Here is a 25,097-nt window from a genome sequence, read left to right as displayed (position 1 = left end):
GGCCTTTACTCGCTTTCGCTTATCCCGCTGTCCAGTAAACCATGGAGCCACAATGGAGCACGTATAGGAACGTGACCGGGTTTAAGCTCCGCTTCTAGCCCGATTACTGAAGTCCAACGATGTTCCCGTTGGTGGTAGTAAATATGCGTTCGATATTCGCAGTCTGTAATCTATAGGTAGTATTTTAGACAAGATTATATTTAGAAAATAAATATATCATCAAAAAACCCATAATATATCGGAGTAAAAAGCTCACAAAATTCTACCTATCAAAAGCCATCAAGAACCCTTTGTTGAAAACCTCATAAAATTTCAAAAGAATGCCCATATAATCGATGGTCTTTACGCGCTTCCGCCCCTCTCGCTGTCCAGTAAACCATGGAGCCACAATGGACCACGTATAGGAACGTGACCGGGCGTAAGCTCAGCTTCTTAGCCCGACAACTGGAGTTCAACAATGTTCCCGTTGGTGGTAGTAAATATGCCGTCGATATTTGCAGCCTGTGATCTAGTAATATATACAGTTGCTTGACTGGGTGCAAAAAGGCATGTTTACATAATTTATTTTAGCGTAATTTAATAATTTTCGTAATATGGGTACACATACAAATCGTTTTAATAAGAGGAGAGGTACTTATATAACAGGATTCAATCCATAAAATGAGGTGTCCTACATTCACCTACAGACGCATTGATCGGGGTAGGACCAGCAAAATAAAGTATCTGTAGAAAATTCAAACACACCTAAGTCGCTGTTTGAAAGTTTCTACGTTTTCTCACCCAAGAGCGGTCCCTTGTAGATACGAGCTGTTAAAAACGACGAAGTAAAAGAGTTATTTTGTTCAGAAAATGCAATTGGTTGGAGTACTTGTGTTCGACCGACAGCATTTTAGTTATCTCATACTACAATTCAACTACATTAGAAATATAACCTTTTACCTTTTAGTGTTACTTGAGCGATCTAATGTCATCGCTCACCTGCATTGGGACCTTCGTGTCGATCACTTTTTTTTAAATGTAAACTGGGAACTTTAAGGTAATAATATGTGTATTTTAGTGGATATGAAAATGTTCTATATGAACGTTAGGCTATTGCAGTGCAAACTACACTTTTCTAAGATGCCATTGCAGTATTTCCCAGGAATGTAAAGTGTGTCGACATAAAAAGGATAAGCGTCCCACGGCGAGCACTAAGCGACTTCCGGAATGCAAGCAGCCAATGACTTGGAACAGATAACGTTATACGTAAATCTTCCTTTGTTGTGATAATATTTCTTTCCGTATATCTGGAGTCCGTCCGAGTTATGTGTGCAGCGCCACAAGAGGATAAACATAAACGTTATACACAATCTAATAAAACGTTTGGCGGACTTTCCCAAATAACCTCACTGTGTGGACATAACTTATACTGACTCCTATAGGCTTTAATAAACGTAGACAAAACTTTCGCCAACGTTGATTATTGTCAATGACCACTTAATTTCACAACCAAGAGTCATATATTAATGATTTAATATCTTTATGACTTAATTTGTAAATATATTTTAATAAGCTTGATAAAATAATAATATTAATTGTCTAAGCTACGGGTGACCCCTCTTTCTATAAATAAAAACAATCCAATCCAAACAAATCACATATAAATGTATTAACAATGAACTAATGCCGGTACCAGGCCTGAACGACTCGCATGCGCTTCACCTTCCGTTGGAGTTGCAGCATCCCGTACAGGAGCGCCTCGGCCGTCGGCGGGCATCCGGGCACGTAGATGTCCACCTGGAATTATTACGCTAAGTGTCGATGAAGAAGAAATACATTTATTAACGTCTAAAAAATACAAATACATACAACAAGAAAGAGACAGACGGATCAGGTTTGCGATTTTTCAGCGGGAATATGCTTTAGAACTAACGAATACACATGCAAATAACATACTTACTAACAAGTATGATTGAAATATCAAAATAAAAACCATAAAAATTTGGGACATTTAACTTGCTCTAAAAAAATATTCCAGGAATCATAATTTCCCTAAATCTCTTTATTTACAAGGTTATTTTCAATCTTTAGCCATACTGCGTGAGGTGATAAGGTTAAACAACTTTTACTGTGGGACTAACACCGAAATCGAGAACGAGAAAAAAAACCGGCTGTGTCGACTAAAATGTCGATTATTTATAAATATAGGACAGCTAATTTTTCTTTCGCGGTTCCGGAGTGGGGCATGGAAGTTTTTTAGTATGACCTAAATGACCTAATACATATTCACCTAGCAGAAATGAAACGGTGTCAATTAAATGAGTTGTAGTCTCCCAATGTCAAACTTTCGTTTGACCCATCAATCATTTGCTCGAGTTTTTACGTTCATTCTTATATGCACTTATATTCTAGTTTTATTATTTGTGCCATTTTCAACCAAAAGGGCACAAATAATAAAACTAGAATATAAGTGCATATAAGAATATATATATATATATAAACTATAATATATATAAAACTTATTGTCGCTGGTCAGTAAGGCGCTATTTCCATATAGCTTCAATTAGAAACACTGAGCTAAGCCGGTTTTCTGTGATTAGAAATCAACCTTATCGATAACCGACAATGTGGTACCTTTTGGTTGAAAACGTCACATTTTGCTATGTAAACTTAAGGGTTATGAAATTTGAAAACAGTTTTTCGTAACAGCTTTATTTTTGTATTATTATTAAGTACACCTGCCTCAAATAAAGGGAGTACCTAAGTAGGTACTTTTCGAATAAATAAAAGATGAAGGCAATAGAAAAAAGTATACCTATCTCAATTCCAATTTCAATTCAATAAAGCGTTCGTTATTTGATATTCAAAGGAAAAGTCGATTTGTTTGGTTCCGAGGTAGGAGATTACAAATATTTTCTCGTAATTGGACCTCATAAATAATAAGTACGTTCTGACTGTCTGTCGTACTGACCCCCCCTGCAAACAATTTTCTATGCAGGGATCTTATCTCTGCAGCTTACTGTACATAACGGTCAAATTAATTATTATAACGTATTTGAACGAATTAGTTATCTTTCCTTCGGTGTCATATAACTACTACACCAATGTCGAAAAATAATTCGATGCCTTAACCTTTCGAGACCTCAGGCTCCCTGGGGAGCCAGCTATATGTATTTATTGTACACAAAGATTTAGGAAGAAACAAAAATTATCTGGTCTTAAACCTGACCTGACCTGTCGGCTCCCTGGGGAGCCAGCTATATGTAAAAGTAAAAATAAAGCAAAAATCATTTATTGTACACAAAGATTTAGGAAGAAACAAAAATTATCTGGTCTTAAACCTGACCTGACCTGACCTGTCGGCTCCCTGGGGAGCCAGCTATATGTAAAAGTAAAAATAAAGCAAAAATCATTTATTGTACACAAAGATTTAGGAAGAAACAAAAATTATCTGGTCTTAAACCTGACCTGACCTGACCTGTCGGCTCCCTGGGGAGCCAGCTATATGTAAAAGTAAAAATAAAGCAAAAATCATTTATTGTACACAAAGATTTAGGAAGAAACAAAAATTATCTGGTCTTAAACCTGACCTGACCTGACCTGTCGGCTCCCTGGGGAGCCAGCTATATGTAAAAGTAAAAATAAAGCAAAAATCATTTATTGTACACAAAGATTTAGGAAGAAACAAAAATTATCTGGTCTTAAAACTAAGAGACAATTATGTGCATTGTGTACCCTATTACTATATGTCGCCATATTGTATGTTGCCATATTTGTCCGGGTCTCGAAAGGTTAAAATAAGTTGAAAATCGTCAAAGTGAAGTGTCACGTCTAAAATTTATCCAACTATTTCAAGTGCCTAAGACTAAATTTCATTTTAAGTTCGTCACTTTAGTCGTACTGGGTTTCTTAGCTTAAGATTACTAAATTTATTACAAGAGTACTTGCAATAAATCTTACAATTCAAACCGCTGATTAAATATTTATTTTCAGCGGCATGTGAATGGGATTTAGAGTGTAAAAAGCTTTAAGCCGAGAAATAAAACTATTTTATTTAAGCCGAGCTTAAATAAAATGGGTGCCAAATCAAAATTGTGTGTGTAGGTAATGGCTATAGCGTTTTTTGACGATTGTTGCCATATAGCAGATTGTCAGAGACTGCGCTCTGAAGACGGTAATCATTTTGTGGCTGGGGCATCAATGACACCATGTCTCTGTGTGTTTCATAGGTCTTGCGCACGGTGGGCGTCATCTTGTTGGTCACCGTGCCAGTGGTAGTACACAACGTACCCGCTACCGTTGGACACCACCCAGCGCGGCTCGGGCATCATGTCAAACGGCTTGCGCAGAATGGGAGCCATCTTGTTTGTCACCGTGCCAGCAACTATTATGACGTCAGTTTGTCACGCATTAAGGACCACTTACTGGTACAATCCTGTCACATCCCCGCACAGTGCTGTACGTGTAGTGGTAGTACCCGCCACCGTTGGCACAGCTACCCATGGACACCACCCAGCGCGGCTCCGGCATCATGTCGTACGTCTTGCGTAGGATCGGCGCCATCTTGTTGGTCACCGTGCCAGCAACTATTATGACATCGGTTTGTCGTGGCGTCCCGCGAAACACCATACCGTAGCGGTCCATGTCGTATCTGAAAATTAAATATATATGGTATAGATATGGCGCTCCTCATGGCAATCGCCTCCTAAAATTAAATTGAGCGCTGCCGACCTTTGAAAGTTTTATTCGCTCGGAATTCGCTTTACTAGTTTTGGAACAGTTGCTTCTTGCGAGGAACAACACAACATGCATATTTACCTACTTATCTCTTAATCTTTCCTTTGTAAGTTTCTGTAGGGTTTCTTTCGCAGTAGGGCTGCTTTGAACTTAAGGGAAATGAAATCCCGTAGGACGTACGACGTACCTACATACAAATTAAAGTTCGCATAAAGTAAACCCTTTTCAGGGGATTTAACGCGTACCTTTTTTAATTGATGTGACTTGATATTGGTTTTAACTTTATATAAAATTATATGTGTGTGACTGATATTATTCTAAGCCTAACACTTTTAAAACAACGACACAGAAAAGGGTTAATTTAATAATGTTTTTGAAACTATAATTCTCACATCCGCCGGCTAAAATATACTCAAACACCGAACAATCTTTCAGATGGCATTATTATTGTAACCTAAGCTTTACCGATTATTGGAACTGCCACACGCCTCAATAGTTTCCAAACAATAATGAGATTCTATTGAACAAGGCCCCGAGTTGGTTGATTAAGGCGTCAAGTTAGACTGTGTTAGTACTTTAGTATTAGGTATTGGATTAATTTTGTGTTTTTGAACGCTTATTCCTTTTTAACCCCTATTCATGAACCCGAGAATTAAATCATACATTTAAGGCTGGAATCATTCATAAGATTTAAATTACATCTAAAAAATAAATGTTTGATAGGTATTTTAGATCGACTTTTTATGATAAGGGGTCATCCATTAATTACATCACACGTTTAGGGGGGGAGGGGGTCAAGAAAATGTGACATGTTGTGACAAGGGGGAGGGGGGAGTCACAAACTTTGTGACGTCACATTAACTTATTTAAATTATTTTATTCACTGTACAGTTAAATAACAAGTTTTTGGAACGATAATCGTTTTTAACCGTTTAATTTTCTTTCCTTATCAATTTTGGATCAAAAAAATACTAATATTTCTTTTGTGAAAAATATTTTGATAAAATATTAATAATACTTAATTCGATTTGCCGATTTCATTGAAGAAATGGGACGTCACACCAGGGGGGGGGGGGTTTGCCAAATGTGACCATGACCATGTGTGTGTGTGTGTGTGAAGTGTGACAAGGAGGGGAGGAGGGGTCAAAAAACCTCAAAATTCGTGTAATTAATGGATGAACCCTTAAAGCTGTAGACATTTGTTAAGAAGGTCCATAGCTATAATAATAGTCTAGTTATTAAAGTTCGTGAGCTAGGTACAGTCAGAAAGCTATTAGCTTAGCACCCCTGCATAGAAATATGTAGGTATGCAGGGACGCCAAGCTGATATAAAATTTTGCTGACTGTTCATATAACAAAATGTGTCTTCTAAATTCGCTCATGAAAAAGGATGTCAAACTTCTTATTGTACTTTGAGACAGACCCGAAATCTTCTAAAACCAGATGAATATTCTAAAATCTCTATGTAGATAATGTGTTCGACTTAATCTCAAGTGTAAATTGTTCGAAAGTTTGCATGGCTTCCAAACTATAAGGTCAGCAAAGCAGATAATCGTGATAGCAAAATTATACGCCGCGATTACCGAGGGTAGTACTTAATTATGCAACAAGTAAACGAAACCTGGGGCTCCGATTACGAGATAATGATCACTTGTATCCGTTACACTTGCTTCTACAAAACGACGTATCTTGTATGAAACTTGTGTACAGACAACAAAACTCGACTAACCATTGGTAAGCCTTATGTGGTTGCAACAAGGTGCACCAATGACCAGTTAATAGTGGCATTTTGCAGCATTTTGTTCCTTAGGTTAGTGTGGGCGAGGCAGTACTGAAGGGCGATAAGCATTCCTCATCTCAGGTGATATATTAGGTATCAACTGTAGTGTAGTTTTCCGTGACAAGAACTTGAGCTGTTCATTCATATAGGCCTAATTGCCCATAGTGATGTTTTTACACCTTCTATCTCGTTTAGGTAATGAGGATGACATAAAGTGTTGTAAAACATTTTTTTTATTTTAATAGTGTAAGCATACAATTGTAAAGTCAATACTTTCAAAGTCAACTATCAATCTTCTTGATGCCTTATCATTGATTTAAATTTGACATGATATTGATATTAATTAATCTTATCTTAAACAGCTGTGTTTTATTGACAAAATTTTAATTAGTATTTATGACTGAGAAAGACAAGCATTTTTTTAAACAAGTTTAATTTTAAATGCGGCAATTCATCAGACATTTACTGTCTCAATATGTTGCTAATTAACCCTGAGTCATTAATCAATGTGACTAACACGTTGGACAAGTCACTTGCTATAATCAAATCTCGACAAATTGCTCTTCAAGTTCTGAGAAGTCAGCCGTGAGTCACTCTTTAATCACTGAGTGTGCGACGTTAATGTGGCAAAAACTTAATTCCTAGAAGTCCAGGAACCTAGATGCGGCGTAAATTACCGATTATTAATTACCAAGGCTCAACTAGCTCGTCATAAAGGCCCGAAAAACCATTAAAGCTCCCGTTAACGATGTTAAAGACTGTATTGTATTAAGAAGATTCTGTAGTCGACGCCGTACCCCCGCCGTGTACGCCGTATTTGGATGTGAGAAGCAAACTCTGCGAAAATTCTTTGAATACCTATTAAAGCCCCCGGTTGACTACGAGTGAATGGGTAAGAAAAACTAATGCCGCTAGTTCGATAATAGGTACAAAGCTGAGAAGATGAGGCTGAAGGTCGGAAGCCAGAGCGAGCCCTTTCCAAATCCTGTTGAGGGTGGCATCATGGCAAATCTGATGCTATTGTACGTAACACAAAGTTAAATACCTAGGTGCGGCGTAATGCATCATCTCCAAGGCGCAGCAGGCGAGGCCGAAGGTCAGAGGCCAAAGGGACCCTTTGCGGCCCCAGTTGAGGATGTCGTCCGCTCGAGCCACTACCCATTCCATCCTTGACTGAAACAACCAATATTGATTATAAATCTTTTTGTACATTTTGGGTCCGACCGTTTCGGTATTTAATGGTATCTCACACCCTGAAAAGCACACTAATAATTGTAGTTTTGGAAAACAAAAACTAAGTATGTATGTAATGGACCAGGCGTTACTTTGCGGAAATCCATATTAATGTTTCAATATTTCCAGCGCTTGCTTCTAAAAATGGTCAGGTGCCCATAAAATCGAATACTATTATCCTAAATATCTCTGAAAGAAGTACGTATGGCCAATTGTTTCCGGATTGCCCATTGGATCTATTTGACGCACAGCTATCTAATATTATATTGTAAAATTTGTAAAGTACTCATAAACACGTAAACTACTTCGCGTTTGATCTGTATTTAAACACATAGTAAAGTCCATTCACGGACCATGCAAGCGCATACACCTCAGCGCTCGTACATCGAATACTAAGCCGTGACTCACCGCGCAAACATCCCGCGGCTAATATAAGTACTCTATTAGCTTCGGGTAATCACGGCCTTGCTTTGTTGACGAATTGGACACTTTGGACCTATACAGAACCCTATTGAGACGTTTTAATGATAACATACGGCCCGCCTGATGGTAAGCAGTCACCGTAGCCTATGGACGTGTCCTCTGCTCCATCTCAATAACTGTCTACATTTATTATCTATAATTTTACCAAACAACAGGTGGTAGCAAACCACGGGTGTGGACTTTTGAGCTTTTATCAAAGAGTATCATTAACTTAGGTAGTCTTTACTAAAGACTACCTAAGTCTCTTTGGTCTTATGAGCGTCGTAGATGCGAACTGATGACATACACAATATGCACATGCACGTGTTAAGCAAAATAGAGGACATTTAAGTTCATTTAACAGAGCCGGTTTTACTATCTCGTGCCAAAATTGTATTAACAGGACAAGTAAGGTATACTAGCCTTAGGAAATCTCCTCGCTACCATAGGTGTTTTCGAAATTAACCTCTTGTCTGTGTATGATAAAGATTGGTAAAGATCCAACCAAATTTCTAGCCATCTTATTGCATTTTCTTCCACGTTTTTTTCTGCTCGACACAGCACAACCGAGGTTTGAACATACGATTTTTGACCATCACACACATGAACTGTTAAAAGTTATCGTACTTTAATGTGTTTACAAGTGATTCTATTTCTGTTTATCTATCCACAGGGTGCGAACGAACCGATAAACAAGCCTATTCAGCGCCGAGAGACGTTTCCCAGATTTGTTAAGACACGAATAAAACGATCGTAAAAGTTTATTTTGCGGAAATCTGGGATCTAGAGATATTTTTTGATGGGGATTGTGCGGATGTGATTCTTCTTATGTAGTCTTATGTATTATATACTTTTAAGTAGGTATTAGATTATATCTAGTACCTAATGGTAAGTGTTTATTGACGGAGTCTTATTAGGAAAACGTTTCAGTCAGCAGCCGAAGTTGCTAAAAGGGTGTTCAAATTGAACGGAACATAACTTTACTATCAAGGGAGTATGTGTAAGAACGTGTAAAGGTACCTAGGTACGTTTGAAGGTCTCACCCGCAAAGTAGTTAATTTGCTGGTAACTATTATAAACTATTTAATGGCACGCTCAGAAACGTTAAAATATAATTGATAGTTCGATTCCTGCGCATGCATACAATTCGTCAATGCATACAAGTTTCTATTAGAAGGGTGGATAAAATAATATTTTATGTTGTTATTCTGTCCCCTTCAGCCAGGCCATAATAATAGCATAGTTTGTTAGACGAAACGTTATTCACGTTCTACTAATATGCTAAGTAGATGACCCGTTATGGAAAGGGCTTATAACTGCCATAAAAATGTATGTTTGGTTATATTAAATACCATAAAACCAGGGTTTTAAAAGTGACCGTAACCATGGCAAGTGTCAAGAAAAAGTTGATTTACCCAGAATTATTTTTTGTTTGGGCATCGATCTTTATTATAATAACACTGAAACTAATACACATTTTCTATTGTTCACAGGTAAGAGACGCTACCAATCATAGTAAATAGTCAAAACCAGCAGTTTTGCTGACAACCGCCGCCGTAGGTATCACGTAGGAATCTCAAAAACAATTCCACTAGCAGTTATGGAGCCCTTTTCAAAATACCTTTTTCCTGTCTCTGCTCGTAACCACAACAATCAGTTTGTTACGTGCAAGATTTGTTAACGCTCTTTTCTTGAAGGTCGTATCGGTCCAGGACATAGTTCTACAGTGTATCTGGCAGTGCGAGGCAGGAAATTTCTGGAGAAACGCACAGTTAAGGATTGCCAACAATCTAAGCTCATATCGCTACAGTCATCATCACCTTCCTAGAGATGTCATGGTATTTTGCCATGACTCACTTGGGTACCCTGGGCATCGGCAACTTAATCCCAAAAATTGACACAGGCATATTAGTTTTTACGAAATCGACCGCTATCAGACCCTCAAACCCAAAGGGAAAACTAGGTCTTGTAGCTAGGACTAGTTTGGTTTCACGATGTTTTCCTTCACCGAAAAGCGACTGGTAAACATCAAATGATATTTTGCAACTCTTAACCAACACGGCTAAAGATTATGAAAAATCTATTCATTGAACGCTAAGAAAAGTGTCCCGTTAACTGGGAATAGCTATACTCGTAAACATTAAACAGCTTGTACCACAGATTAAACAATATTAAATCTGATATGTCACTCAGAAAGAATAACAACATTCTTTATTGATGAGACACACTTTTCTACCTAAGTGTCCATTAATTTTGATGCTAGCTCTGATTTCAATTTGCGACTTAAAACCTAACTCATTTCCTCATTTTATATATAATTAGGGACCTGCCTCGGTGCCGGCGGCGCCCTAGGTTACATTTTGAAATGAATAAAGAAACCTGAACGGATTCCACCTAAATTCGGTGACATATATTCTTCAAGAGAGCAGTGTATCTGCCATTATTTTATGTAATCTACACAACTATATCCCTTGTCCCGTATAGTCATTTCGCAGGGATAACGCCATTCCGCGGTAATTGGGTCCCGCTGCGGCAAAGCCTATTCTCCCACCTTATTATATCTTCTATCACACTCTTTCACGTTAACCACAATGCGTAAGAAAGGAATATGATATCTCGAGGTATATTGAGAAAAACGCTCGGTATTCCATATGTACGGCTTGGAAAGTTTTTATGTTATTACACAAGAATAGATAAATTAAGATCTGAGGTGAAAAAAAGTTGTTCTTAATAAATAAGAGCTAACCCACCGCGTAGGTACCTATTCTTGAAAAGAAAATCCCAGCTGTAGTTGTGACAAAGATAGAGATATGTAGATGACGGCCTCTTTTATTTAAATATATTTTTCTAAAGAGTGCATGCAGTGCAGTGTACTTTAAACTCAAAAATACTTAGAGTAAAAATAGTTCTTTGTTTTACAAGGGGGCTCGTGCTAATGCTAACATTGCTACCCGAGCAAACGAAAGATTACAAAACTGAACCACGAGCGTAGCGAGAGGTTCCAAAAGTAGAATTTTTAGCGTTGCGAGGGTTTCAAGACACGAGGGTAAATCATATATGTAAACGTGAAAAATACTAACTGTAAACCATTAAAAATCAAATCCAAAAGAAAAGAACGACAATCAACATAGTACATTAAGTACTGAAGTCAATATAGTTAGAATCTTCTCAAATTATTTTTACGCCTAAGACCGTAATCTGTCAAACAAAAGCTATTGTTCCTTCGTGCGAGCGCGTGGGCATTGTGCCTGAGCACGTGGCCATTGTGTCGCACAATTAAAGGAATAATGGCTTTTTTTTGTATATAAGAACCTGTAATGCAATCAAATGCTCTCTACGTAATAATTATGGGCTCCCAATCAGAAACCTTTAACCGCCCACTGAACCGAACATTTACGCAGCGTACTACGTAGGCGAACAACACGCGAACGCGAAGCGAAGCGATGCGGCACGGGGTGAATCAATCCTTTGATATATATTTTACCTATGAAGTGTCCTACGTGAGCGATCTCGTTGCGAACGCGAACGCCGTGGGCCCGCCGCCGCGCCGCACCGTTTCGCTTCGCGTTCGCGAGTTGTTTGCTTACGTAAGACGCAGCGTTACACGTGTAGACTTCACAGGTCAGGCGAAATTAAACCTTATGTCCATGTCATCAAGACTTTATAAGAGTTTTCGTTTCATCCGTTAATCGATACCGCTAATCCCGAAGGGTTCCTACTGAACCCTCATCGAACCCATGATTCCCTGAACCTTTAATTACTTCGCTTGTCCCGGATTATTCAAATTACCTGATTGCTGATTAAGATCAGGAATTTTTCTTTTATATATTTTAGTTTCCATTGTTCACTTCGTATACAAAAAAAACACGGTTATAACTTACGAAATAAATACATAACCATAAGTTTCTTTTTAATAATAAATTAAATGGGGTAAGAGAAAGACCGGGGCAAGAGAAACACTTGGTGCCTTCAGTTGCCTTCACTTCACCCTATTAAAAAGCTTCAGTTTTCGTGTCACTAAGGCCATATTCTTTTTATTTTTCTTGGGTTCCTAGCATTCAAAAATACAGCGAGAAAAAGATAATTCTAACTTTATAGATATTTCTTATATCTGTATCTGTGGCTGATATATTATAGGTATATCAAAGATAGATATAACTCCGTAATAGATGGATACAATCTAAGGAAAAAACGTGCCTCGAAAATCACGAAAATTTGATTCTCTATCAGATGGCGCCACTAGTTTTGGCCTACACTCGTATAGAGGGCGTTGACTGTTTCGTTTGTTATTTATAATTTTAACGCATACCAGTGAAAGAACATGGGTCAAAATCATATAAAAATAATTATTGCAAATAAAAAAATCATTTATCCATATTTAAATACATTTTATCGTATTTTTATAAATATTTATTTTTAGTTTTAAAGTGAGTCGACAGATGGCAGTGAATTTACTGGGGTTACAAAATTTACTATGACAGTACCGCTCTAGTATAAGTTACTCTATGATTATATGAAGCTCTCAAAATATTATTTGTTGAGAGAATCTGGTGCAAGCCACTTTCAGCGCTTTTTCACGTAACTAACGTAACTTTTGCTGCTAACTCGAGATAAAATTACAATTACTCACAGGTATTATAATATAAGAACAAATCCTCAGCAAATACATTGCTAGATTTCAATGAAGAAATGAGACGGCCAAATTGCGTAGCATATTATGTTTACACGTCAATATTTGCCTCGCTACTTTGTCCTTAGCCAAGAATTTCTCCGAGAAAATTCGATCCCAGAGGGTCGCTTTACTTGGCTAAAGGCAAGCGTGTTTAAAGTGGTACCTAACCTCTTGGTTGGGGAGACCAAGAGGGGATTTTTGGAGTTACTCGAGCCCGTCAGATTAAGATACGGGCTCGAGTTTTTTTTTCCAAATTTTCTACCCTTCCGTATGACCACCCTGACCATGTAAACCGGCATATTAACATGCCCTTGTTATCAGAGACAGGTTACGCGACTGACACTACCAATATCTGACGCGCTCGAGCAACTCCCAACGGTGGTTTTTTTTTTTTACATTTTTAAAAATCTGTAGACGCTCTCCTCGCTAAAAAAGAAAATATTATATAACCTTTTTTCTTCCTATCATCTACCCTTTCGATTCCAATAGGTCTCTATGACGCTCGAGTAACTACGAATTTAGCATCACCGCCTCCTTAGCTATCTGTAAAGTACGTGAAGTCACACGTTTTGGCACTTTGTCGCCTTAACTCGATACGTGCACTGAACAGAGTGCCTGCGCCAAAACCACCTACAAATTGTAAGTTTGTTTGTGTAGCCAAGTGTAACATACTGGTGCAGTCCATATAATTGTATATTTTTAAATAACTTAAGATGACTTTTTAAATCATCAAGTCCTTAGCAGCTTGGGTAATTCCGTTAATTCGTACCTTGTTTTACTTAGATTTCTGCTATTTTTGCAAAAAAAAAAAAAAGATTTATTGCAAAAAATGCGTGTAACTATGTTACTTGGTTTACGTCATATGCAATTATGACATAATAATAAGAAATGTTTTTGGCAAAAATTTCATTTTTGGTACAAGCTTTTATCGCTGACTGTACTTTTCTTTCCCCAGGCAACTAATACTCATTGAGAAAATTCTAAAAACCCCAAACACAATTAGGTTTCGTTGTTTTATCACAGAGTTCCTATGGCCACCTCCTGTCTCCATCATCAGATCAGCTCGATGGTACCATAATATTGCACTGTCACCCGACTTACATGTGTATGCAAATTTTCAGCTTCATTGGAAGTCCGGAAGAGAGTCAACTTTAACTTGCAAGATTTGACCCGTACAAACATAGTTACATAAGTACATACATAGATACTTACATAGGTACAGGTGCAAGTTAATAAAAAGCTTGTAAAAACAAAGCTTTCGCTTTGTTTAACACAAGTCAATCTAATAAATATAGACAGATGATTTAGCTTTCTACTACTATGGACCCAAGCCATATCGCCGCTATACTTACTCAACCTCGTATCTGCATCACTCATTTGATGACAAAAACACCCGTATTCCGAATAAAAGAAAAGCGACATTTCCATCAAATGATTGTTGCAGATATGAGGTTGAATAAGCATAGCGACGATATAATACTCAAATAATATCTCCATACTTTTTGAATAAGGACGGCTTAGTGCAATAAAACAACCATATTAGACTCAATTCCTGAACGATCTTGAAGAAGACTGATTTTAAATGTACAATGGATCTTTTTCCATTAGATAACCAAGTTATCCTTTCGAGATAAAATCTCAATAATTCAATTTACATTTTCTATTCTGAAATCTAAATTTTATTTAAACCGTTAATCTCTGAACGCAATTTTAGCGCGCAAATTGAAGCGCCATCTTGGTTGACGGTAATTCAGAGCTGGATTGCTGAATTCAGCATTTTATTTCTCGGAATATTTCTATTTCCTTTGAATAAATGCTTTTGCGGCAAAGAGTACATTGCGAAGAGTTTTGACAGCTGATTATTGTGTAGATGGAAAAGAAAAGGAATTCTGGTGCCGCTCAGTTTTAAAAGTTAGTTAGGTGTTTCCAACATACTCAAAGTTGGCATTATAGATATATTGAGTAGTTTCTACTTTGGAAAATATTGTTGTGCATGTCTCTAGGGAGTCTAGGGACTGTTATACGAGTAGCATAAAGTTATAAAAAGACGTGAATGAGGTTGGCTCGTTTCACGATCTTTAAACTAAAATACACAATATTTAATATGAAGACCTTATATAGAACCTACCAAAAACACTAACTACTTTAGTTTTCAGGTAGCATCCATAACAAACACATGAATAAAACATCAACAATTTTATTAACCAAATGTAGGATTGATATTCAATCATAATTACCTGCCCGGGCTCATGGAAAGGCGAGTATTTTCGCGTCTCTCCCTTTTTGAAAACCTTGTTGGCATGCCGAGGGACGGGAGGACAGGTCTTAGCACTGGCCTGTCTCGCTGGCACCAAACTCGCCTCCCTGAGGCACCGAGGTGCTAGGTCATCATCGCCCAAAACAAGCTTCAAACTCTTCAGCTGATTCCTGAAATATTATATTGCTTTATTCATTTTTTTCGCGCCCATTAAGTACTTACCGCAGGCTTTTATCGTGGAAACTAATCAAGATTTTTAATAAGTTTGCCCTCTTTGTTGAAGGCGATTGTTATCAGTGAAGATGGGAACACAAAAGATCCTTTGTGCGAGGGAATGTATTGAATTTCGCCCGAATACTGTTTATGTATAAATAAGATAACAATGACTCGAAGTTCTTTGTCGCATGGATAATGTCTCCGAGATGTTATTTGGTATCTAGTAAAAGGATAGCCTACACAAATTCCCTAGTTGGGTACACTGTCTCTCAGACTTTTCTAGGAGCTAGTATGTCTGAAAATCAAAGCTTACGAGCTTAAGACCGATGTGTGTTTATTATTTGGAGTTCAATTTTATGTTACCTTTGTAGAGATTTATTTTCGCAGTGTAAATCATTTATTTACTAAATATTTACCCAACTCCAGAGATTACAAAAATAAATGATGTCTGAATATTTATCTAGTGTAATCTAAGGTATTCGAACCGAATATAAATAAACGAACCTGGCCCAAACATCTCTTAACGAATATCCACCGATGCGTAACATTGCACTATTTATAAATAATAAACGAATATTATACAAACGTTGAATTTCACACCGCCCACACGACAACCTGACAAGTCTGACACGCCGTCAGTTGACAAAAGTCACTCGTTCGGTATTTGAACATCATTGCAGACATTTTATGTTCGCGAAACTTTTGATAGAGACGTCAAGTGAAAAGGTTAGTTACTTCCGCAAAATCGTATTAGTTTTATATTGATAACCCAAAAGCCACCTTAAAGTGTAGATGAAATAGAGTTTTTAAAAATAAGCGGAAGTGGATTATGAGGTTTTAAAGAGCTAAGCGATTTAGTGGGTCGTGTGATCAAAGAACTAATAAAAAACGTGTCAGAGATGAAGAAGAGTTACTTAATAAAAAAAATCGGTGCATGTTTATGATAAATAAGATCGAAATTTAATTTTAATGAAATTAATTTATGTTAATCTTGTTTGTATTTTATGAAATAGGTAATAAAGTTGTTTTTTTGTTGATTTACAAGTCAATACGCAAACATGATTGTAAGTTATGGCACGATATTCATTTGCGGATGTCTTGGGGTCTTTGCACCGACATGAACTTATTAATCTAATGCTGTTACTCACTTTGCCGTATTTCATGCGACATATTTTACTTTAGTATCCAATAATAAAAGAGATATAGAGCCGTATGTACGTAGCATAAATGGCAAAGTGAGTTGATAGCATAACTAAACGTATTATCTTGATTACGCCGTGGCTCTTAAGGCTATCTATCTAATACCTCGCTCAGAGTTACATTCCTTAGATTCCCTCATTCCTTCTTTTTTTTATTAGGTAGGTAAGATAGCGTGCATAGTGGACACGGGTATCGAGGTGGTATGACAAGATAAAGCGTCCGTCTTCTTCTAGGTATCAAGTGGTGTCGAAAAGTGACATTGCCTGTATCTTGTCGTATAGGCTTGCTGGCTCGGCAAGTAACACTAAAATTATTGTTATTACTGTTGTATAAATGGTTTTTGTATAATTATCACTAGATCCCTACGATGAAGTATGTATGTATGTAACTATGTAAACACTATATTGTACATAAGGAGGTTAAGATACAATTAAACAGAAAGTATACAATGTACAAAGGCGAACTTATCCCTTAAGTTTGTTACTCTCTTGTACTTAATTTAGAAAGTTCCTATAGATTACTCGAAAGTAAGTTTTATTGAAACTTATCCAAGCGGAAAAGTGATTAATGGACTTCTTAATACACTTCCACTCAATTATGTTCAAGTTGGAGTTCTACATCATTGAGTGCTTTTTAATCTCCTTCCACGCATTCCTCGAGGAAGACAAATTATAGAATAATTTTTTGCCCTATCTTTATATGATAAAATTCCATTATTTATTTCTGCCTTTTAACCGCAAGTCTCCATAAAAGATGTGCGGTTTTCAACGGAACCCTCTTTCGATTGTCAATAAGGCGATACTGCCATATTACAGATTGACCTGATGGCGCCGTTATATAAGATAGGCGGGGTGTTAATTCACATTCAAATCTGGTCAGTTTTTACAATTGTATCGTTTGGAATATTAAGCTACTTTGTGGCATTTGATGTCGAGACACTGGGGTCGTGGGGTCCAAGCTCACATGTTCTATTTAAGGAACTATGCACAATGATCATCGATACTTCCGGTGACCAGAGAGCTGGCAGCTTTCTCTCGCAGCGCATAAGTATTGCCATTCAGCGTGGGAATGCTGCCAACATCTTTGGCACAATGCCGCGGGGCTTATTTAGATGTAAGTATATTAAATTAGATTAGTTTTTAATTTTATTATAAGTAGTATACTGTAAAAAAATTAACTGAAGAATAAATATATATATGTATATGTATTTTTATAACCCATAAATACTTAGCTATACTAATATATATATTCGTTCCCGTTTGTCTGTGTAAGCAGACCGTCTTTACTTAGAACCATATTCAAAGCATTCCGCTTATTCACCGGTTTTCGGAATACTTTTGTACGCGATTTACACGCAAATCTGAAAGTCATTGTATATTCTTGGGAAATCCTAAATAAAGGATTACCAACCGGTGTTAGAATATAAGAACGTATGTTTATGGCACTCATAGCTTACAAGAAATACATATAGGAAAATATACAGATACTTCTCATCTCATCATAATTTTTAGTGTTTTCCACTGAAAATGAAGATGAGTTACCTCCTGATGTATTTCCTTTGCGTTACATGGGATTCTTCAAGAAGCGGGTATTCAGTGTTCTCAAGGGTCGGCAACGCATAAGTGGCTCCTTCGATGTTGCATTGCGAGCAGCGGTCACCGTCACTCACGGACATAAGTCCATGAGTGACGGTGACCGCTGCTCGTTTACTGACTAAAACACTTTATGTACTCTTAAAAAAACTATTTGTATATAGACAAAAAAAGTTGTTCTAAGCATTTATGTATGTATGTATGTAAACACTTTATTGTACATAAGACAGATTACAAACACAATAAAAGAACATAAATATATACAATGTACAAAGGCGGACTTATCCCTATAAGGGATCTCTTCCAGTCAACCTTCATAATTTATATTTGTCAAAATGGCCTCACAGCATGAAACTTTTGCGAAAATGTGTTGTAAGTAATTCAAGATTGTAGGTAATGAGAGTAGGAAACTACCATTTGAAAATCCAACCTTGCGCGGAAAGAAGCTGAACCTTTGAAGGTAGTGCTACAAATCAAATGATATTCCAAACATGAGTTCAGAGAAACTTATTGTCACGAGCTAAGTTCCGCACCTACTATATAGTTCCGGTTACTCTGCTACGTCTAGGCTACTCTGCTTCTATTTAGCGTGAATCATGTGAGTCATAACATATAAATCGGAGCCGCGACCTCATCCAACCGGTGTGAGGTTAAATCGTACGAGAAATAAATATTTCAATTAATAAATAAAGCACAGTATATTAAAGTTCGTTGATCGTTGACATTTAATTTTTTATTTAGTAGATAGATTTTTTTGAAAGAGCATTGTTTGTTTCTGGATTATGAGTTTAACGTGGGTATTATAGAAGTGATTTAAAATGAAAATATCTTTTCAGTCCTCTGGTCATTTGAAATCACTTACAAATCCTGTCCTAGATTAAAACACAAGTCATTTTTCAACCCAATGGGCGCATAAATTTTAATCAAGTCAAACTTTCTTTATCCGTAAAATGCCTTTAAAATTGCTAATATAATTGGATATTATTCAAGTTTCCCTCGTTGATTATTCTGGACAGTGGGGATGTTTCCGAAACAACTTGTTTCATAAAGTTTCTTTCGATTTCGGACTTTCTCTTGGCTACGCATGTCGCATGCTTATCGAGATTTTAGTAAATTCGGCACGGATTGTATTTTCTCCCTTATCGCCTGGTATTTTTAAAACGAATGGACGGGAACGAACGAACATGTACTCAGGCATGATCGGTGTTGTTTTCCTGCAGAATTGCTTTCGATAAGGAAAATTTAAAAAGAAGCCGCCAAACTTCTATAATAAATCTTCTTTTATCCGTGTACAAAATAATTCCTTCACTTTGATACTGATAGACTACGTAGAGCCGCTGAATGTAGGACATTTTGAAATACATTTTGTAAATGTACAGTTTCACTAGGGAACGAATACGGGATTGTAAGTTTTTAACTATCTAGGTACTTCTACGCTGATGAAGTCGCGAGCGTTTGGGTAGTTAGGTAAATATAAAATTGTATATTGACTATATTGTTATAACAAATTTTCCAAATCATATGATGCTCCTGCCGTGATTCAATGACCGACAATATACTCGCTTCTAGGTATTATTAATTCTTCTTCTTCCTCTTCTCAGCAAATCTGTGTCCTACTGCTGAACATATGCCTCTTTCATGGATTTCCAATGTGTTCTGAATCCCGCGCTTCTATGCCAGGTTGGCCCTGCCGTCTTTTTGATGTCGTCCGACCATCTGGTTCTCGGTTTTCCGTCCCTTCGGCTTCACAGTCGAGGTCTCCAAAACAGTACTCGCTGGCCCCACCGGTCGTCATCCCTGCGACAGCGGCATTATTATTAGTCATTGACATTTCCTCGCGATCTAACCCAATTAAGTTTCTAACTAGGTGGTCTAGGCCGTGCTCCTGAGACTACATTACATTATACAAATTGTTCAGGAAACATTGTTGGCCCATAATGGTATTGTATGTCTTTACCCATCACGGAACAATGGTGTTCCGGACATTTGGGAAGCGTGCGCGGAGCCGAAGCCCACACGTAGATGACCTTTTGAAACATTAATGAAATGTGAGGGGCACATGTGGTATGGCATAATTAGGTAGGATTATACATATACAACAGACAATAAGGGAATATGTATCCATCTGTCATCAATCATCAATACACAACACATTGTATATCCCAGAGTAAGTAAGTAAGTTGATTCCTTATCAAAGTTATTAAGGAAGCGAACAATACGATCTCTCATGAGGTTTGCACAGAGGTTCATTGATGCTATAATCGTAAATAAGTGTCTCTGGAGAACTTGTGAAGGTGCGATAGTTCGTAGCTTGACTTATTTACTCGTATTTAAAATATCAAATGGGTCTATCTACATACTTTATCTGGTCACTCGTTGTCATGGTTACATTTCCTACCTCACTCTTAAAAACTGGTATTATAAGATAACCATTTAAAGTTAGACCAAGAGTAGTCTGCAACGATTTTGATAGCACACGCATTGCAAGTGTTATTTATAGAGTAAACTCGCATTATTTGGTGATAGGTACGCCTAATTCGGTGATACAAGTTTTGAAGCATGACACCCAGAAAAGCTAGTGAATTAGGGCCTTTTAAATGGGCCTCACGGCAAAGCCACCGAAGCCGTGAAGCCGTGAGGTCCCATTTAAAGGCCCTAATTCACTAGCTTTCCTGGGTTTCGTGCTTCAAAAGTTGTATCACCGAATTAGGCGTGTCACCAAACAATGCGAGTTTACCCTACGTCATAATTTCATAGAAGTTTGACGTTTAAAATAACACTTGCGCTGCGTGTGCTATCAAAATCGTTGCAGATTTATGTTGGTCTCACTCTATCAAATATGACTTTTTTTATGATAGGTATAATAATATTTTCTTACAGGCCATCTACTAAGTATGTTGAATCTTCTCAAATGATTCTTACGCCAAAGACCCAGTTCTGTTAAACAAAACCCATTGTTTCTTTTGGGTGAGCGCGTGGCCATTGTGCCTGAGCGCGTGCCACGCGCTGAATGTTACTTATCGCTTTTTTTCATCAGCTGTATCACTGCTGCCTTCTGTCATCTAGAGGGAGAAGAGAATAACAACAAGAAATAGTTGATTCATCCAATCATAGGAAGTGTATTTATTTATTTCGGAAAGTTTGAAGAACAATGTTTTTCTCCAAACACGTCGACTTTTTCCGCAACGTTTGAAACAGTGAAAATAATATATCATGTTTTTTGCAAATGAATAGCAAGTTTACGAGTATATTAAGCATTCAATATGTCTTATTGTATACCTACGTGTCCAACTACAGTTAGAAATGCTATCAGAGTAACGGGAAACAGACGCAAGGTTATTGGATGTCTAGTCCATTTCCCGAGTAGTGATGGCCTGTTTCCGGGAACGTGACTGGGAATATTCCTGATGAATGTAAAAAAAACCTAAAGAACCAATACATTATTAATTCTTGATTTAATCTCGTTGTTTTGTTGTATGTTGTTACATTACTTAAAACATTCTACTTATATTGACCGGGATATAAACCGTGATTACCTTTTGTATTATTTGTGAGCTCCCGATATTTCGACGCAGTTATATGCATCATGCAACGAGTGTGAACGCGACCGGACCAACAAGTGTGAATGCGACCGTTGGTAACGTTGAAAGTGAACGCAGCCGACGCGCAAGAATGAGGGTAGACAGAGCGCTGTCTACACAACTTTGACACCCACCCGCTATCTTCAGTCACCCGTGAACATGATGCATGTAACTGCGTCGAAATATCGGGAGCTCACAAATAATACAAAAGGTAATCACGGTCTATATCCCGGTCAATATAACACACGAATGTTGTTGGAAACAATATTACCATGGCACATTACTAAGTCTACCCGTCGTATCGAGACGGAGTCGTTTTCGCTCCAAATAATAGGAATTCTGCACAACTAGGCACGCTTACAGGCGCGACATTCCAATATTCTGAAGTTCATACTGATTTGTCACCACTCGCGTGTCATCTCGCACATATTGGTGCGAGCGAGATGACAAATGTAGAGTTGGAATGCCGCTCCAGTTTGCAGCCCAGATTGAATGCATTCACGGGTTGGCTAGTATATATCGATGAAATGGCATTTGGAGTTTAGAAGCGGAAGCAAGAGGTCTTTACATGATGTATATATTGTAGCGTGTAGCCTCTTAGGCCCACTTGCACCATCCCACTAACCCGGGACTAACCGGTTAAACCTTTAACCCCGGGTTAGTGGTTTGGTGGAAGTAGCGCTTAGTGCGATACCTATATTTGGCGATGACGCAAACTAAAGATTGAAATAACATTTAGAAGAGAGTTTTGACCACATTATAGTCCAGGGGCCGATTGCACAATAACTTGTAACTAATAATATTAGCAGAAGTCTCTTTCCAATTCCTTTGATTAGACAGAGACTTCCGCTAATATTATTAGTTACAAGTTATTATGCAATCGGCCCCAGGTTTTGATCCTACACTTGTTTTTCACCAGTTTGATAAGACATACATAAAGACTGACGCAAGTACAATAATGAAGCTAATAAGTACAGATGTAGTGCATAATTATTTTTCACCGTATTTTCACGGAAATGTACGAACGTGTCTTGCTATTTCAGTCAGTCGGTACAAAAAGTACTGACGTTGACTAAAGTAGCATGACAAATATGTACGAACGTTTCCGAGAAAACACGATGGAAAACAATTATACACTACATGTGTACTGAAGTTTTTTGCTCGTTATTTTGAAATATGTTAAATAATAATTAGCACCCAATTATAAACTACGAGACTAAAGTCACAAATATAGCCTACTAAGGCTAAATGTTTGCAACACAACTAATTTAAACCCTAATCCAACTTAAAACTTAAACTGTTTTGCATAGGATAAACGATACCCAAAAGGCTTACATATGGATTAAATAATTTTAGAGCTGATATGTAAATTTTATAAATACTTATAAACATTTGATGTGGATAAACTATTTTGTTAGTTAATATTAAAATCAAAGCACAAGGGTCTCCAAAGGTTCCTGCTGTTTCTAGACAGTGGACGCGTTTTGATTTTTCTGTGTGCTTTGTATTTGTATACTTAATGTAAAATGTTATATTTGTCTTCGAATTTTCATTGTTATCGTTACTTTGTTAGTTATTTTTACTTAAAATCACTCACGGTTGCAGAAATTCAGAGCCATATTAAATACCAATTTCGAACCCAGCGAGGCTCACTAGCACTACTAGACGAACACGCGCGATTTTTTTTACCTATGTGACGTATCTGCTAACAAGTAAAATGTAATCTTTGCCTCGGGTCTCAGGCGTTTACGTAAACCCATAAGTTACGTCGCAGATGGGCCCAGAATAATTAAACCCGCAGATGTTGAGGCCCATTTGCTTAATGCGCAATTTTTAGGGTTCCGTACCCCAAAGGTAGTCTTAGTAATAGGGTCCCGTATTACTAAGACTCCTCTATCAGTCTGTCTGTCCGTCTGTCTGTCACCAGGCTGTCTCTCATGAACCGTGATAGCTAGACAGTTGAAATTTTCACAGATGATGTATTTCTGTTCTGCCGCTATAACAACAAATACTAAAAACAGAATAAAATAAATATTTAAGTGGGGCTCCCATACAACAGATGTGATTTTTTGCCGTTTTTTGCGTAATGGTACGGAACCCTTCGTGTGCGAGTCCGACAGCATTTGGCCGGTTTTTAACTTTGGCCGAGGCCCGAGATTGGGCTCGGGCGTAGAATATATTAAATCGCACCCGAAACTTTTTATATTTCATGCAGACGGTCGTTCTGAGATAAAGTTTTATAAATAAGACTATTACTTTTTACCGTACCTATAGGTACATTCTTTGCACTAAAGTATCAATTTATGTACGTCCGTACATACTATTGGCATCTTTCCTAGGGGGTAACTGCACAAAAGATCCCTATGGCTCGAAGTGTATCCGCAAGGGCCCCCGAAACTATAAGATAAGATAAGATAAGACATACTATTGGCTGTACTGTATCAAAGAGGATATAATAAGATAGAGCGGTACTGTCATAGTAAATTTTGTAACCACTGTAAATTCACTGCCATCTATCGACATACTTTAAAACTAAAAATGAAGATTTATAAAAATACTTTAAAATGTATTTAAATATGGGTAAATGATCTTTTTATTTTCATTTTTCATGTTCTATCACTGATATGCTTTAAAATTATAAATGACAAACGAAACCGTCAACGCCCTCTATACGAGAGTAGGCCAAAACTAGTGGCGCCATCTGAAATTTTCGTGATTTTCGAGGCACGTTTTATCCTTAGACTGTATCCATCTATTACGGAGTTATATCTATCTTTGACTGTATAAACCGTGTGGCTCGTGTTGGTTGAGGAACTTAACGAGATGATGGCGCTGAACGAGGCAAAAGTGTGTTTTCGACTTAAAACACGTGAGTGACCCGTTATTAATATATTTAATATGTCTGAGTCTCACGGAAGTTTTGTTATTAAAATTGTTATTAAAAGAGGCAAAAGTGAGTTATTTCTCGTGGGTTCAATGTTCATACTACCTATTCGACATCTATTGAGTGGCAAATAAGTAGTGACATTGCCTCCTGTCGTGCAATGTATACGTGCCCGTTAAGGAATTTATTATCAAAATTCAAACGTTAATACTATACAGACACCTTATTCCTACATATCTTGTCAGGTACAACTCTAAAGTTCCTCCTTTATGCGGTCTAGCAAGCTTTGGTCCCTAACTTTGACCGTCTTTAGTTGTGCCCTTTCCTCCGTATATTTATCAAACTTACTGACAAAATTTCATGACGATTGGTTGAGAAATACGTTGAGAATCGGTTGAGAAATACGTACGAAATAATTTTTGCCCGAGCTGAATAATCAACTGTCAAGAACTTGCCAATGTAAATCGTATAAAGGGGCCATCTGACTATCAGTCCGCCGGACGA

The 25,097-nt window shown here is 37.5% G+C and overlaps 2 protein-coding genes across 2 annotated transcripts in view; one reads left to right on the top strand and one right to left on the bottom strand.

Moving 5' to 3' along the window:
• LOC134748279 (phosphofurin acidic cluster sorting protein 2) overlaps positions 1–25,097 on the top strand; it is a 153,453-nt gene that overhangs the window by 102,216 nt on the left and 26,140 nt on the right. The window lies entirely within an intron of this gene.
• LOC134748164 (NADH-quinone oxidoreductase subunit B 2-like) lies at positions 1,629–16,026 on the bottom strand. The gene is made up of 5 exons (XM_063682872.1): positions 15,841–16,026; positions 15,101–15,290; positions 7,542–7,669; positions 4,405–4,630; positions 1,629–1,776 (listed from the first exon to the last, which is right to left on the bottom strand). The coding sequence occupies exons 1-5, from the start codon at positions 15,882–15,884 to the stop codon at positions 1,660–1,662; spliced, it is 705 nt and encodes a 234-aa protein (XP_063538942.1). The 5' UTR covers positions 15,885–16,026; the 3' UTR covers positions 1,629–1,659.

This window comes from Cydia strobilella, chromosome 16, assembly GCF_947568885.1.
Source record: "Cydia strobilella chromosome 16, ilCydStro3.1, whole genome shotgun sequence".
Classification (NCBI taxonomy): Eukaryota; Metazoa; Arthropoda; class Insecta; order Lepidoptera; family Tortricidae; genus Cydia; species Cydia strobilella.
This window is presented reverse-complemented; position numbering and strand designations above follow the sequence as displayed.

Bases quoted from the DNA above. Each gene is read 5' to 3' on its own strand.
- LOC134748164 (XM_063682872.1), bottom strand. From the start codon at position 15,884: ATGTTACGCATCGGTGGATATTCGTTAAGAGATGTTTGGGCCAG. The intron at 15,291-15,840 runs GTTCGTTTATTT...ATAATATTTCAG, and splicing joins TTAAGAGATGTTTGGGCCAG to GAATCAGCTGAAGAGTTTGA. The intron at 7,670-15,100 runs GTAATTATGATT...TGGTTGTTTCAG, and splicing joins CTTTCCATGAGCCCGGGCAG to TCAAGGATGGAATGGGTAGT.